Source organism: Schistocerca serialis, chromosome 5, assembly GCF_023864345.2.
Source record: "Schistocerca serialis cubense isolate TAMUIC-IGC-003099 chromosome 5, iqSchSeri2.2, whole genome shotgun sequence".
Taxonomy (NCBI): Eukaryota; Metazoa; Arthropoda; class Insecta; order Orthoptera; family Acrididae; genus Schistocerca; species Schistocerca serialis.
This window is the reverse complement of record NC_064642.1, coordinates 660269139-660287322: the sequence shown is the minus strand read 5'-3', so window position 1 is coordinate 660287322 and position 18184 is coordinate 660269139. Positions and strand designations below refer to the sequence as shown.

Sequence of the window (18184 nt, the reverse complement as noted above, 5' to 3'; positions counted from 1 at the left end):
TAAACAAAAGCATTTAGTTTGTAATGGGTTGCCACTAGAGAAATACATGTGTGGATGCTCGCATTTTACGCGGGCAACAGGTTGAAATCAATAATGTAACACACGGGCTTCGACTATGTCCCGTACATTATTTGCGTTGTTTTAACTGTTGTAGGAAGGAAGCCCAAAAATGTTCAGAGAAATTCAGGAAAATATACGTCATTTAGGAATGAAATACAGGAAACCGAATGCAAAATGGATACATGAAAAACATGAAGAACTCCAAAAAGGGACGACTGTCGGAGGGCTCGACTCAAAATTCAGAAGAGATTCGTTAAAACATCCTCCAATGAAGTTAAACGCATGGGCGTTAACGTAAAGAGTGCAATGCGAATTCCACTGTTAAACGCAGAGGATACATCGTATAGGTGGAAGGACTACACTGAAGGCCTCTATGAGAGGGTGGACTTGTCTGATGACGTGACAGAAAAATAAACAGGGGTCGACAGGAAGAGATACGGGAAACAGTATTAGAATCACAATTTAAAAGAGCCCCAGGCGACCTAAGATCAAATGAGGTACTAGGGATAGAGAACACTCCATCAGAATTTTTAAAATCATTGTTGGAAGTGGCAAACAACAGCTATTCACGTCAGCGTGTGGAATGTATGGGTCTCGTGACATACCATCCGACTTTCGGAAAAACATCATCCGCATAATTCGGAGGACAGCAAGAGCGACAAGTGCGGGAATTATAGTACAGGCAGATTAAGAGCTCATGCACTACAGTGGCTGACACGAACAGTACATTCGTGTTCCTAGACAGCAAAACAACCCATGACGGACGGAGCAAAGACTAAACAAAAAGCGGACTAGCGCTAGTAAAGAGGGCGTTCCTGGCCAAGAGAAGTCTGCTGATATCAAACATAGGTCTTAATTCGAGGAAGAAATCTTTGGCAACGTACTTTTGGAGCACAACATTGTATGGTAATGAGACATGGCCTACGGGAAAACCTGAAAATAAGAGATTCGAAGCTGTTGAGATGTGTCGGTAGATAAGCATGTTGAAAATTTAGTGGACTGATAAAGTAGAAAATGAGAAAGTTCTCCGTAGATTCTAGGAGGAACGAATGTATGAAAACACTAAAAATAATCCGGAAATGGATGATAGCACATATGTTAAGACATCAAGGAATGACTTCCTTGGTACTAGAGCAAGCTGTAGATGGTAAAAACTGTAGAGGAAGATAGAGATTTGTATACATCGAGAAAATAAATGAAGATGTAGTTTGAAAGTGCTTCTGTGAGAGGAAAAGTTTGGCAGGGGAAAGGATTCGTGGAGGGCCAAATGCAACCGATCAGAAGACTGATGACAAAAAAGAAAAAAAAATCTTTCAGAGTTGATAGTTATTTGTGGACTAGGCAGCAGTCTGTATATTGGTATAGGACCTACCATAAAGAATACGAGTTATCTCATGAGTGGACTTACCTGACAGTCCCAAACGTCCCTTCTCGTGGGAGGCGGCTGTCCGTTGGACGTAATTTGCATCCGCTGCTCTGCAACGAGGGCGGCGTCAGCGACGGGGCCACCAGGGGGCGGCGGTTGACCCGGCGTTGCGGGCAACAGCCCCGCCTCCTCCGTCTCGGCGTCCGCTGCAGGCGTCTGAGCGCACGAGTCCTGCGCCGTCTCTGCCACTGTAACAACCACTCACTTTATCTACCGGCCTGTAGTTTAACCTCAAAGCGCCTTACATACATAAATCACTTCAGGATCAATCTAAATATGGCAGTCACGAAGTAACATAAAATTTGCAATTAGTAAATAATAATACAGAAGCAGTTTCATACCCGTCTCCACCGGTGAGTCGGTAACACACGTCTGTATGGACATATACAGTTAGATTTCTAATGGTGGACGAGATGCTCACTGGCAGTATTCAAAGAAAGAAGCAAAAATGTAGGTCTCAGATGAGAGAAAGGTAGATGGAAGAGTGTAGTAGAATGATACACAATGATAGTGAAGGTTCATATCACGTCCTACTAATATTGTTGGAAGTGAGAGATGATATGGCACGACGGACTATTTTCGCAAGGTGAATAAAAGTGACAATACGTAGGTAATGAACAGGAATTCAACATTACGTGTTAGCAGTATTTTAATAACCTCTAAACCCAAATGGAGACCTGAATGTGAAGGAAGAAGCCAAGTGGGAAGAAGAACTACAAACAGAAAAGGAGAAAAGTGGGAGTAGCATTGAGAAATACGAAAAGAAAGATGGCATCTGAGAGCAGCCGGACAGGCAGAAGAACAATGGTCCAATCAAGTGATAAAATATGTATGGGACAAAAGCGTCCCAGAAGAATGGAAGATGGGAAAATTTTTCCTGATCGTGAAGAAAAGTAATAGAAAGGGGTGGAAACATTATCAGGGTAAAATATTTGTGAGCCACTGGGGAAATGTCTTTCAGAAAGTTCTAGAAACACGAATTCGGGCAAAAATAGAAGCAAGGAAGGGAAATCAACCACATGGATTCAGAATAGAAAGGTCCAAAGTAGATCTTATTTTCGCCCTAAAGCAGCTACAGTAACATCACTATAAATGTGGAATGGATCTACTGATGGCCTTCATGGACACTGGAAAAACATGCGAAGGTGTGTGTGAAAACAAGGTATGGAAATCCCTGGCGAACAGAGGAGAAGAAAAGCAGACTACATGAAGGTTTAATGGTGTATACAATGGGAATGTGAGCTGTGCTGAACTGTGAGGAGCATGGACTTAGGCATTGAAGTACACTTTCACTAAATCTCTTCATTGTAATGATGGATGACATAATAACCAGCATGGCCAGTAGTTGGTGAAGGAAAGGTGAAAACAATGGTGCCTGCCAACGATCTGATCATTCGAGGAAACAAGGTGGAGAAATTGTTGCAACATTGAACGTATGGTACAGGGATATGGAGTGAAATGTTGATCAAAAGCATGAAGACAGAGAGAGGCACAAGTAGAATAACAATTGGTGGGAATCGACTGGGCAAAGGGAGCTTCATACACGAGGACTGCAGAAACGACAAAGAAACAAATGAGCATGAGAGACAATCAGACGCATTCAGGAAGAATTCTTAGAAGCTGAATGTAGAGCAAAGATGTCACTCAAAACAGTAAAAGGGCTATATATCGGGTATAGTACGTCCCAACATTGACGTATATCTATGAGAACTAGGTAATGAAAGGAAGAGACCGAAGCAAAATACATGCTACTGAGATGAAATTCTTTAGAAACAGAATTCGCGTGATAAAGATGAAGAGGTTAAGGAATGAGAGGGTCAGAGAGGTAATGAAGAAGGAACAATTACGGAATCTGATAGAGGAATCAATGTTTAGGTGGTATAGACAAGTTAAGCGAAGTTGGAGAGGGGGATACCCAGAAAGTGTTGTGTCCTGCGATCAGCAGGAAAGAATTAACGATCAAGTTTGAACACACTCTATTTAACTAAAATGCCTTCTTGGTGAGCACTAATTTACAAACTCAAGAACAAGAAGAAACACAGAAATTCTTGTAGTGGCAAAATTCAGAGAAAAGTGACGAGACAATAAAAAGAAATAACAACAACCAAAATACTACCTTACACAATTCTAAAGTGGTGTTACCCAACAAGGTACAGATTTCAGATTTCTACAGAAGGCGATTGTGTAATGTGCTTGAGCCAGCGTAGGTATTGGCTGGAACTGTCCTAGCTGTAGGTACACACTGCCGTCTGACTCCGCTGGCATGCATATAACATCAAATCTGTGGAGTTCTAGACTTAGTCCAGTTGTTCCAATGGTGAGTCTCTGTCACATGGCATTTCATGTAGTAGTGCCGTTTTTATGCGGAAGGTCTGTTGATGTTTACATTCACTGGCTCTGTTTTTATATGAGCTCTTAAAGGGAGGTCGGCAGCCCACCTTTGTTGTCTCTTGTGCGGGCCCTCTAACTGATAAGGAGCCGCTACGACAGAAAGAAACAAGAGATGAAAGAGAATAGAGAAAGACTAAGTGGGAAACCAAGGGACAGGAGGATAAAAGCACTGAAGGTCTGCATGCAAAAGAACTACAGTTCTTTGTCGAGATGGAGACTGAGAAGACCCAACCTGCATTTAGAAACTGTGCAAAACGATGATGATAGTGGTGGTGTTGGTGGTGATAATAAGTCCACTGGATGCCAATATTAAGACCAATGGCGTCACTGGTGTTAATCAAGAGAAGCAGGATATATACCGGCCCTTCTGTCATTATAATACAAGGAAAACATGACACTACACTATACAGCCCCTACAACTATCACAGTCACCTATACTCAGTAGGTAGACGTCAACATGCAAGTCTCACACTTCAAGACGGAAGTGTACCATTGCAAGCATAGGAAGAAGGTCCTCTTCGGCAGACATCTGAAACTATCCCTTGGCGTCCCCCAAAAGAAATCATGCCACACCAACTTTTTTATGACCCAGTAAAAAAACGGCTTTCGACGGTTTGAACTGCTATTTTAATAGATATACAGAGAATAAGTGGCGAACCAACCAAACAGTTAATGCTTCAGTTTACAACAATACTGCAGAAACAGTTGATCTGTTCTCAACATAACTTTGTAAGCAATATACATGACTCCACAAGACTAAGTTTCAATTAAGTAAGTACTTCTATATGGTGAATAATTATATTTCAAGTTCTTTAGTCATGAGCAATTATTTAGTTTTCAGATGAAGATACTTACCACTGGTGGAAGAAGTGCCCCTATCCTGGCCGATTTCATTGTTTATTCCTTTATTAATTACAGGTACTAAATAAATAGTCGTAGGAAGGTCACTCGATGTATTGCAAAAAATCGAAACTTTTAGGATAAATAAAAGTTCTCTGGAAACAGTTCACAAGGAGCAAGGTGATATCTATGATAACTATTACCTAAAATACACTTTCGGATAAGAGGTACCAGGACATATTTTGTGGACATTAATATGGGGTGCTTCCATACTTCACCTTTATGACAACTTGGACTCTGCACGTGACACTCTCGATGAGGTATCTGTCTGTGGGAGAATGGCAGCCCCCGAATTTAGCATTTACTTAAGCAATAAGCATACCACTCCCCTATCATAAAAAAGGTCCCCATACCTACAACACCACCTCCTCCGTACTTCATTGTTGGCACCATAAATGTTGACAGGTAACGTTCCCCAGGCGTTCTCCTAGCCCAAACACCAGGTTTCCACGGGCAATAATTTGATTCATCGCTCCAAATCAGTATTCTCCAGTTATCCACCGCACAGTGGAGTCGCTCGTCGCTCTTCACACCACCTCAAGTGTCGCATTGAACTGACTCCACGCTGATAACATCGCCTTTGACCGCCCATGAGATCCGATCCATTCAGCTCTGACTACAGAAACCGTGACTTTTGAGTAGCAGCACAACCACTGTAGTTCATCCATTTTTCCTACCTATGCACAGACATTGTGCAAGGTTGAATGGTGTGAGCACTTTAGTATCCACAAGTGAATTCTTCTGCAGATTTAATGCGATTTTATACAATTACTCGGTAACTGTACATAAGCACAAGAGATCTTCCTGGTCTTGATTTAGCTGTGGTTGTTCCTTCACATTTGCACTTTACATTCACGTCATCAACAATCGATTTGGGAACCTTTAGAAGGATTGAAATGTTCCTAATCGATTCGGTACTCTGATGACATTCAATGGCCACTCCATATTCGAAGTCAATGCGGTCTCCTGACTGATCCACTGTTCTATTACTGCTTCTCTATGGACAACACAGTATTCGCTGCCTCGTTTTATGTCAGTTGGTCAGCCTCTTTTGGTGTCTATTCTGCATTACTAGTCATGTCTGGATACGTTTTACAATGTATATGCTAATTTATTTCAATAAATAGGCAAGTCTTTGTTTATTGTAACATTAACATGTCGATAGGCTGAAAAATAATTCTTGGAAGTGTTCTAGACGCCAGACTGATAACAAAGATTCATGGCCATTTGGGCACGTATTGCGACCTCTAAAAAGGGAAACTTCCCATTGCACCCCCTTCAGATTTAATGGTAAAATTGCCCAGTGGACAGCCTGTGAAAAACTTAACACAGATCAAATATGAAAACTGGAAGAATCTGTATTGAGTTGTGTAAAATGATGCAAAACAGAAACAGTGAACGCTCCAAGCTCTAGATGTACAACAATGAGTGAATTGCAAGACCCGCAGCTTCATGCTTGTGTGGTCACTACAGTGAACTGAAAACCGGGAAATCTAGGTTGAAACTTCCCTAGTGCCCTTTTTTTCACAAAATTATGAACTCTCGGTTCGGTCATTGACTTGCTTGTACTTCTGTAGTCTTGACAGTTGTCATACTTCACTTGTCATGGCGTTCACTGGCCCATCTTACCACCTTATCTGAGCGGGCTGCCATGTGGAGTTTCCCTTGTAAGTATGGCCGCATGTCGTGATTCACAACCATTTTAAAATTAGATTTAGATTCTGCCCTCATACGTTTCCATGTACCTATCAGATTTCTTGGTGTTATCTTATATCGTGGTTTCCACTTTTAACAGTTTGTGCAAAATGCTAATCGACCTACAGATAACTCGTACCTTATAAGAAAGTGCATCAAACTTACTTCACCCATCCTGGTTGTAGATAAAGTAAGATGGGTTCCCTGTTGTAACGTACACGAAATATTTCAGTTTATTTTGCTCACCCTGTACGTCGAGTCTCGTGCATTCCCTATTAGGTGAAGGTGGGGGAATTTCGCGCAGGGGGTAAAATGACGCACGTCAGTGTATCTTTAACTATGAGAGTGTGTCATATCTGAGTGTGCTGTTATCTGGTGTTAAGTAATATAAACAAGCACGTAGATCGCAGGAACCGTTACTTGCCAGTTGTCGGTGCAAGAAGCAAGAGGGTATTTTGTCCTTGTTTCTTCTAATATTTGATCTCTCGATGATGTGAAGTATACCATTTTCAGTGATGTTAAAATACAAGTTTTTGTTGTTATGACTATCTCTGCACATTAAAACACAGGATTATGAAAGTAATATTTGCCATAACCAAAGCCCGAGAGAGGAACTATAGTTTCATATAAGCCATGCTTGTCGGGGTAATTTGACACACGGAGGCCGAGTGCGTCATTTTAGCCCATTTCAGTTTCACACTAATGAAAGTAGATAGCTAAATCAAACACGTTAATGCATATTTGATGAAAATCAGAATACCATTGTGTTTCATTTTTATAAGAACGGGTTCCTCTGTTCAGACGTGGAGGACGGTCACATACACTCCTGGAAATTGAAATAAGAACACCGTGAATTCATTGTCCCAGGAAGGGGAAACTTTATTGACACATTCCTGGGGTCAGATACATCACATGATCACACTGACAGAACCACAGGCACATAGACACAGGCAACAGTGCATGCACAATGTCGGCACTAGTACAGTGTATATCCACCTTTCGCAGCAATGCAGGCTGCTATTCTCCCATGGAGACGATCGTAGAGATGCTGGATGTAGTCCTGTGGAACGGCTTGCCATGCCATTTCCACCTGGCGCCTCAGTTGGACCAGCGTTCGTGCTGGACGTGCAGACCGCGTGAGACGACGCTTCATCCAGTCCCAAACATGCTCAATGGGGGACAGATCCGGAGCTCTTGCTGGCCAGGGTAGTTGACTTACACCTTCTAGAGTACGTTGGGTGGCACGGGATACATGCGGACGTGCATGGCCCTGTTGGAACAGCAAGTTCCCTTGCCGGTCTAGGAATGGTAGAACGATGGGTTCGATGACGGTTTGGATGTACCGTGCACTATTCAGTGTCCCCTCGACGATCACCAGTGGTGTACGGCCAGTGTAGGAGATCGCTCCCCACACCATGATGCCGGGTGTTGGCCCTGTGTGCCTCGGTCGTATGCAGTCCTGATTGTGGCGCTCACCTGCACGGCGCCAAACACGCATACGACCATCATTGGCACCAAGGCAGAAGCGACTCTCATCGCTGAAGACGACACGTCTCCATTCGTCCCTCCATTCACGCCTGTCGCGACACCACTGGAGGCGGGCTGCACGATGTTGGGGCGTGAGCGGAAGACGGCCTAACGGTGTGCGGGACCGTAGCCCAGCTTCATGGAGACGGTTGCGAATGGTCCTCGCCGATACCCCAGGAGCAACAGTGTCCCTAATTTGCTGGGAAGTGGCGGTGCGGTCCCCTACGGCACTGTGTAGGATCCTACGGTCTTGGCGTGCATCCGTGCGTCGCTGCGGTCCGGTCCCAGGTCGACGGGCACGTGCACCTTCCGCCGACCACTGGCGACAACATCGATGTACTGTGGAGACCTCACGCCCCACGTGTTGAGCAATTCGGCGGTACGTCCACCCGGCCTCCCGCATGCCCACTATACGCCCTCGCTCAAAGTCCGTCAACTGCACATACGGTTCACGTCCACGCTGTCGCGGCATGCTACCAGTGTTAAAGACTGCGATGGAGCTCCGTATGCCACGGCAAACTGGCTGACACTGACGGCGGCGGTGCACAAATGCTGCGCAGCTAGCGCCATTCGACGGCCAACACCGAGGTTCCTGGTGTGTCCGCTGTGCCGTGCGTGTGATCATTGCTTGTACAGCCTTCTCGCAGTGTCCGGAGCAAGTATGGTGGGTCTGACACACCGGTGTCAATGTGTTCTTTTTTCCATTTCCAGGAGTGTATAAAACAGAGTGAGTTTTTGGACGGCTGGTGAATTTTAAGATATGGTGCAATAAACACATGTGGCTAACGCTACACGAATATTTGAGCCCCTGCGTATTACAGAATAAAGATTATAGTCATAATCCCTTAGGTGCGTCAAATTCTGACACTTTCGTCTACTATGCACAGAATACCTGTGATTTGTTACAGTTATAGCTGCTACGGTGCACTCATAATAACTTGGTGGGGTTTCCGTTGCAAACTGACTTTACACAACAACAATTATCTCTTAGAATTTTTAAGCTAAAAGGCAGTGTGTCTGCAAGTAATTATTGTAAGACTTCGAGCCAGTACCGGCAAGATTTCAATAAATAAACACGTTTAAAAAATGATGGTTTCTATGATTGAAATGGCTCTGAGCACTATGGGACTTAAATTCTGAGGTCATCAGTCCCTCAGAACTTAGAACTACTTAAACCTAACTAAACTAAGGACATCACACACATCCATGCCCGAGGCAGGATTCTAAACTGCGACCGTAGCGCTCCCGCGGTTCCAGACTGTTGCGCCTAGAACCGCTCGGCCACCGCGGCCGGCTGAAGAATGAGATTTACACTCTGCAGATTCAACGTGTGTACCGGACCGAGACTCGAACTCGGGACCTGGACCTTTATCTTTCACGGGCAAGTAGTCTACCATCTGAGCTACACATAGACGACTGATGCCCTTCTTCACAGCTTTACTTCTGCCAGTATCTCGTCTTCCACCTTCCAAATTTTAAAGCAGTTCTCCCGCGAACGTTGCAGAACTAGCACTCCTGGAAGGAAGGATATTGCGGAAACATGGCTTAGCCATAGCCTATAAGATGTTTCCAGAATGAGATTTTCATTCTGCAGTGGAGTGTGCGCTGATATGACAAAGGTCACAAAAGCCTTCAGACATATATTTTGCAATAAACACGTTCATTGTCTGAGTAGATTACTGAAATCCAGTCTCTTTAACTGTGAAGATGGCAAAACTGAGGAAAGGAAAATGTTGTAGGTGGGGTTTCCGTTGCGAACGGACCTCACGCATGAACATTTGCCTCTTAGAATTTTTAAGCTAAAAGGTGGCGTGTCCACAAGTAATTATTCCAAGACGTCGAGTCAGTAACGGCCAGATTTCAATAAATAAACACGTTCATTCTCCGAGTAGATTGCCGAAATCCAATTTCATTGCAACAATTGAGGTGGCTACTCCTAATGGAGTTAATTGAGATGGCCGCACTGCCGATCAAAGTGACGGACTAGCCCAGAAGTCAGGAAGAGAATGCGGCTCCGTGCATTGACCAAATTATACTGTACGAGCTACAGCTGAATACACGATGCGCATTAGAGCGGCTGGCGCCCGCACCGGAGTTGGAGGGTATGACGTCCGGGTTGATCTCGTCCTTGTCGTGCCGGTCGTGGCGCGCGGGCGCGAACAGCGCGGCTGCCTTCTCTTTGAAGGCGAGGTCGCCGGGCCGCGGAATGCGCCGCCTGCGGCCGTCGCCGCCCCCGCCGCCCCCGGCGCCGCCGTCGGCCGCGCCTCTGCGAGGGTGCCGCTTGAAGCGCGCTCTCAGCGTGCCCACCACCACGGCCGTCACCACCACCAGCACCAGCACCAAGCCGAGCAGCACCCCCAACAGCGGCGACATCTCCAGCTGGTCGGGCGGGCCTAAAACAGTGTGACCAAAGGCGCTGTAGTGTCGCTAGTCTCAGCATAAACGCCACTGTGCATAATAAAGTGAGCCGTACGTAGCTGACAGTGAATGCAGTTCATACAAGCAACAGATTAGAGATTATTCTAGGTTCTAAAGCCACGTCATATTTCTTCTGAGAGATCGACATTTCGACCACACAACTGACATCTTCAAATGGTTCAAATGGCTCTGAGCACTATGGGACTTAACATCTAAGGTCATCAGTCCCCTGGAACTTAAAACTACTTAAACCTAACTTACCTAAGGACATCACACACATCCATGCCCAAGACAAGATTCGAACCTGCGACCGTAGCGGTAGCGTGGTTCAAGACTGAAGCGCCTAGAACCGCTCGGTCACAGGGACCGGCCAGATATATTCTTCAGGAGCTCTTTGGATTCATGGTGAGCCGATTCTGTGCACCAGAATATCATGAAGAAAATCCCATCAGGGGGAGGACATCGAATCGTCAATCGTGCAGAAGAAACTGAACCGGATGAAGACTAACAACCTCAAAGATTTTGCCAACAATGACAATGGTCACAAAGGCTTCAGACTTGCATTATCAACAGTATATTTTGGAGAATAATGTGAAAAATACGGAAGGGACATAAACAACACTACAATATAGTGCAATAATACTCTTGAGAACCAGAGTATCTTGAAGAAAATCCTAGAATAGTGGGGAGGGGGGAGTAGCGAGGAACAGGAGAGGAATCGTTCGTGTAGAAGAAATTGAATGTAAAGAGGCCTAACAACCCGAACATTTTAGCTTCAATGACAACAGTCAAAAAGCCCGAGGACTTGCGTTAGCAATAGTTATATTCCGGAGAAGTCTGCAATACATCATACGGCAGGTCCATAAACCCTAATACTACAATCCAGAATTGATAGCTCATCTGATGCTGCGTTGTAAGAAATAAGGGGGGGAAGGTTTCCGACAACGGGTTTTATCGGAGATGATTTCTGTCGAAACTCTGACGCTGGTGACACAACATATCAACCCACGACAGTTTGAACTACGAAGGAACAAGACTACGCATGCGGTTTTAAATAAAATAACTGTGTGTTTGACGAGAGCAATCACTTGTCTATTTCTATATTTCTAGTGGGTTTTTCGCCGCACGAAAGTGAGGCTGTAGTGTTGTGTTTCGTTTTCTAGGAAGAAATAGTATATTTTTATTTTATCCTTAGATGGAATTGATATTATTCCCTATAATTTTTTGTAGGTTTGAGACAAAGCTCAGCCCACGTAATAACAATGGGATACCTAGGGATACTTAAAATACCACAGTGGTGCTTTTGGGTTGTCTCGGACAAAACAATTTCGTACTGTATTGGACGAATTATATGGGTATAAATACTAAAATTTAAGGGTATTTAGGCAGGAAAATAATAAGTCAAGATAAAAATGGGATGGAAATAATATCAAGTCGTAGACTAATGTGACTTCTTGAAATTAATAGCACGGAAGAAAATGACAAATACTCAGTTCCAGGAAGTTCACGGGGTGACTGACCAAGCTTTGTGGGATAATAAAGATGTTAGGAAATCTGATTTACGAAATAACAAGTATTATCCGAAAAATTCAGAGAGGAAGAGGGAACAGTATTGCGGTGCCATTTTAAAAATTTATCGTTAATGGGATGCTTTCGTCCTTCAGTGAAGACAGCTTCTTTAATCCAGTATAGAAATATGCAGGACATCTGAAGATAAATAATTATTATTGGTTGAATAAGACAAGAATGGGAGCGGATAATGTATTTTCAATGAATAGGCATTAATATCTACGACTAAGAACAGCTGAATAGACGAGTTGAGTCTATTTGTGGCACCCAATCTTTTAGAAATCTGTCAACATGGTTCAGCAAGAAACATGCTCACAGATTTCTATAAGATTGGGTGCTACTAATAGACTTTTTATACTTATCAGTTTAATGACCAGTTTAATGTCCAGTCCTACAAAAAAATTAAACGAACAAAACGCCAAGGGGGAACAAGCAAAATAGAACCTCGAAAGTGTGCGTTATTATCAAATAGAACTTACTGGAACTGTAGGCATACAAGTGAAATGGCCTATTTCCCTCCTGATGATAAGAAATCCGACATTTGGTCAATCGACGTCACGTAAACAATCTGGCGTAATGAAGACTTTGATGTAAAATACTGCTCATTTGTGATCTTAGTAAGGGACATGTAAATTCAGTTATGGTCAAATGCTTTTAGCCTGATCTTAATTACCAAATTTATGACCCAAAATGGGTGCCAACTCTCTCCAAGTAGAGCACTTGCGCTCTTATATTTATGCAAGTCCAATTTATGACATGCTTTCAGATTTATGTAAATTACAAGTATGTGTGACTCGAAATGCCTGTCCCTCCTCTGCCTCTACTCCTCTAGGTCAATTGAATGATGTATAAATGTCAGATCAGGCAGGTTTAATGTAAGTTATAACCCAAAAATCACTCCAGATCATATGCAGATTATGTGTGACTTTCAAGTAATATTTGCAACTTTGTTTTCTGCAGTCTGCAGCAGAGTATTGTGCACAATGGCATTTTGTGCTATCACTCCAGTGAATGACCGCCTTTCATTGCTACTTACAGTTTTGTAGGAATTTGTTGCAACTTTGCTGCAACCTTGTTGTATTTCTCCTATTGTTCCAAGTACCCAATTTTAATCTCATCTCAAGAAGACACACATAGATTAAAATAAGTACAAGACGTCCAATACCTCCAATGTATAAAAATTAGTGCAGTTCATTATCAAAAGAAATAAAATTTTATGTCAATAGTTAAATGTTTGAAAATTACCTCAGTACAAGAAATACGCACTTGCTAAGTCTATATTTCACTGTAAGGAAGTCGTTCTTGCATACTTAGCGAGATAAAAAAAAAAAGCCCTTAGAGAAGTGCCACACTAGGACATTACTGTGAAATAGTACAAGCATCGGAAAATTCATATAGAAACATTTATAGACACATGTGTCAACCAACACAAGACATTGTACACTGTAAACAATTAGTGGCACTTGTGCAACTATCACTGGATTTTCGTGGTCACGATTACGTGTTTATTTTAAAACACGTAAAATGCAGGATGTCTCCCGCAGGGTCTGATCAAAACCAGGCTTATCACTGCTTTCAGCCTGGGTCCGCCCTGTCTCTGCGCTACAAATGTCACTGTCCGCCACCACCAGCACCCCTGCACCGCACTTTCACTCCTACAGCCGATTCTCATCTGAGAGACGTAGGCACTGTCTCTGAGGATGATTTGACTAGTGCAGTGATCGCAGGAGGGACTAGCCAAGTGCTACCAACGGTACGTCCATAAGCACGCGGTAGTGCAGACAGAGAGACCTTTGCTTTAGAACTCAGGCAGGTTCCTGAAGAGGAAGAGACCAGTAGCCTTGAAATAAACACTAATATATATAACACTTAATAATCCGTATCTAATTAAAAAACTGTAATGGCCTCTGTCTTATTAAAGTTCAACGTACATTATGCATACACGAGCTGATCAAAACAATTTGACAGCAACGTACATTACTACCACTATTGTAGCGATTAGAAATGTGGCCTCTCCCTCGTAAGAGTGGTGTGTTAACACTCCAGCTCTCTGACATATATTATCCTGTAACGAGTCCTGTATAGTAAACACTCATATTTTGGAAGTACTATATTTAGACGAATAAGGGTGGCTATGCACATGTCGCTGTAATAGGCACTGCACATAGCTAGTCATCCAGGTCTATTCAGTCACTGTCGTGTGTAATTCATCTGTTCTCAACACTCTTAATGTGCAGTAGGTATTAAACAGAAAAAATTGCAGAGAACAAAAAAACTTAATACTGACCTGCAGAGCAGTTCTACGACTTCACCTTAGTGGAGCGTACTATATAGCAGTTGACTAAAATGTATATACAAACATACAGTTGCACAATAATGCACATGATTTAACCACAGTGACGTCTTTAGCACTTCATGTACTGGATTACATAATATAAATACTGCTCCCAACTCGTTTTTAATGCACAGCTGCATGCAGTTTTCGTTCCCCAGTGAAATAATTTTTTTACCTCATCAGATTGCTTCCCAGTACTCCTCTGGCTGCCACATAGTCCTTAGCTTTTTCTTGCTTTACTTTTTATTTTTAATGAGACGTATATGGACACCTAACCGACTTACAGCTGACTCAGAAACCGATGTTCCTACAATTCACTTTCGTCTACATAGGATCGATACCATTCAAAAAACACATTAGGTTATTGTAAAACGGAGACTTTTAAGATTTTGGCAGTGGTAGCAAGAGAGAAAATATTTAACAGCATATAATTCGCAATATGTCAGATGCTGCACTAACAACGGAAGGGACTTTCAACCTTGAAATACGTGAAATTACATGCAGATAACAGCAAATTCAGGTTACTTCGACGGTATAATGCTTTTCCTTCGTTTAAATTACGCTACCACGGCGACCGGATATACATACGATGGAGCGTCCCAAGTAAGAGTATTTCGATATTCACTTACTCGAAATGTATTAACACGTGCGTTAAAACATAAACAACAGCCAGTACTCCAGCATTGCAAATTCCAACACGTCAATAATCTATCCATGTCCGCTAAGCACAAAATGAGGTCTGATGTGTAATATAGAAGCCATCCAGTCGATGAAAAATTACTATCCCCATATACATGCTTTTAAAAGTGCACCAGCGTCCCAGTTTGACACACCATTTACGCTGTCTCCTTAAAATCCTTACGTGTGTTTGGTTGTGCAGTTATCTGGAAGTTACGGCTGCCAACGTGCTGTGTGGAGTTTCGGGGTAGCAAGTACCCTTCGACCTGTGAGGATGGGTTCACACTGCCAAATACTGATGTGGCAATTAGGGAAGTAGAGGTACTGACGTCAATGTGCAAACTGTATTTTAAAGTCAGAGTGATGTAACTGGTGCATTTCTCGCAGAAAACTGTTCATTAACGGCGAGAATGTAAAGGATAACAGATTAACGATTCCTCGGATCTATGATCAAATAAGCCTTGTTATTGCACCTTCTGTTGTACTTCTCTTAATTTTCTCTCACACCACACATTGTTTATCTCATGTAGGCGAAATGATATTTGCAGTTGTTTACTACTTTCGCAAACAAATGCCCATTTAATGTAGTTTTATATCAGTTTCTGCAAAGGTCAACTCTGTTGCAAGATGCAGAACGCCCATTCAGCCTCGTTTAGATATGATGTAACCATCCTTTTCCTGCTGATTAAGATGGGAGTAGATGTTTATAAAAATAATTGTTGTATCGTCTAAAGTAGTAAATATCGATTGATCTACTGATTTCTGTAAGCATTCAAGTTTGTGACTAGTTTCCATTGCTATTTAAAGTACATGCCGATATTTGCCACACCCTACTCATATCCACGGGTATTCATACCCTTTGTTCAAAGAAATACGTGAGCTCTGTCTGTACATTTTCCACAACTTCTTGAATTTCGATGTGCGCCAGTTTTCATATTTTTCTGCTCCAGTTTTCTTTTCGTATGTGTAATACATTAACTCGACTTTTGGGTGTAAGGTCTTTAATAGGTTATGTTTTAAGTATGATACATACATTTCGTCTTATTCTTAAGAATTGTGTGTTAACACCACTCGTTTTAATCAATACTAAATCACCAATATCTATGTTTGACGGTTTTGTAAAGAATAATGTCAAAGATTGAGAATAGTAAGCTTTCTCCATAAGATTTATGTATAATACTTATATCGTCCTTGTTGGAGCCTGTATTAACAATCTCCACGTAGTTCACAGGCAAACAAATAAACCAAAGGCAGACAGAACATAATTTATCGTGGTCTATCTGCAATGATAGTCTGTAAGGTTTATTTCCACTCTAGTCAACTTTCAGGCATTTTTGTTGACACAGCACACAAATTTCGGAACACTATAAATGCAAGCTATCCGATATTTACTACTCATGGAAGTGACTAGCATGCATAGCACCAATACTGTTTGTGATAAACACGCATAGACAGCCCTCTACTTGACTGGAAACGCTGTCCGTTCTGTAGGTATAAACTTTGGTTTCATATATGTTTCATGTCCTGTAGCCAAGGAAGATATAAGAGTTTGTCATACACGCATACCAAGGCACTTGATGAAATCAGTAAGGTGGTTACTGATATCGTTGTCGTTAGACTCGTGATTTGATATATAAATTTATTATGCCACGTTTTTCAAAATGAATATTGTGGTTTTTAGGCTTTGCAGTATTTATGCAACATATAGTACACATCAAATTAAAGAACAACTCAATCATCTTTGTTTTTAAACATGTTCTGATACACTGTTTCCTGTGTCTTATATTAGAATGAGCTACTAGGAAATATGGCGACTTATGAATAGAAAACTTTTTGAATTTCTTAGTTTTCAAGGTCTGATTCTGTTATTACAGTGCAACGTGCATTCCGTATTAAGTTCCATTGTATGTAATCCTCCAAATGATAATAACATTCGCAAATGGTATTATTGGTTTGAAGGTAGCTGCTGTCTTAGGAAACAGAAGAGTGTGGGGCGACCTAGAGTAACGTCCGTGTGGAGACTCTTCTTTCGCAATTGTTACAAGCTCCAACAGGTACAGATTACGGTTAACGTATCAACTTGGGTAAAGAAATGTTGCTGAATGACGATGAAGATTTTCTGGATGGTGTCATTTTCCGTGATGAATCGATATTTCACCTAACATTAACCGTGTACACACATAATGTTTGCAGCTGCGGGTCGCCAAATGCATACGAGATGATACAGGTGCCACGAGACTCCCCTGAACTGAAATTCTTTGTGCCGCATATCGGACGAAAGATTGTAGGCCTTTTTTCGGTGAGACAAATGTAACGGTTCTTTGTAATCTTGATGCATTACATCTATGGCTCTTTTTTGAACTGGAAGAAGCTGAACCACAAGACTGTGTTTGGCAACTATATGGTGCGCCGCCTCTCTGGCATAACTCAGTACACGAACGCTGGATTCAATGCAATGCGCTGGATGGCAGAGCTTCTTTCCCGTGGCCACCAACATCACTCTGTCTTATGCTATACGATTTTTACCGCTGGGGGTTTAAAAAGTATCAGTTGTATGTGTCTCCGCTACCACCTACCTATGTGACTTACGAAATAGTATGTATGTAGCTGTTGCAACAATTACTCCTTATGCACTGATTAGGGTTTGAGAAGATCTGCCCTGTCGTCTCGATGTGTGCCAGATTGTAAGAAAAACTGTTTGGTTGTTTTTTCATTATTAATATTGTAAGCTGAATGTAATAAGCACTACAAAGGCTTAAAATACAGATATTAATTTTGAAACCCCCAGGACATTTTTACTCCACAATAGCAGCTCACCCACGTCAAACAGTCAACCCTAGCCGTCTTACCGTTGTTTGCAATCAAATTACTGTTACCCTGATAGTCTCCTTGCATACATACACTCCTGGAAATGGAAAAAAGAACACATTGACACCGGTGTGTCAGACCCACCATACTTGCTCCGGACACTGCGAGAGGGCTGTACAAGCAATGATCACACGCACGGCACAGTGGACACACCAGGAACCGCGGTGTTGGCCGTCGAATGGCGCTAGCTGCGCAGCATTTGTGCACCGCCGCCGTCAGTGTCAGCCAGTTTGCCGTGGCATACGGAGCTCCATCGCAGTCTTTAACACTGGTAGCATGCCGCGACAGCGTGGACGTGAACCGTATGTGCAGTTGAC

The 18184-nt window shown here is 42.6% G+C and overlaps 1 protein-coding gene across 1 annotated transcript in view; it reads right to left on the bottom strand.

Moving 5' to 3' along the window:
* The window catches only part of LOC126482161 (nephrin-like), a 668749-nt gene that overhangs the window by 9739 nt on the left and 640826 nt on the right, over positions 1-18184 (bottom strand). The window contains exons 14-16 of the mRNA XM_050106138.1: positions 10278-10392; positions 10090-10214; positions 1469-1674 (exon numbers count right to left, since the gene is read on the bottom strand). Of these exons, the coding sequence (XP_049962095.1) occupies positions 1469-1674; positions 10090-10214; positions 10278-10392 (446 nt within the window). The remainder of the gene's footprint in view (positions 1-1468; positions 1675-10089; positions 10215-10277; positions 10393-18184) is intronic.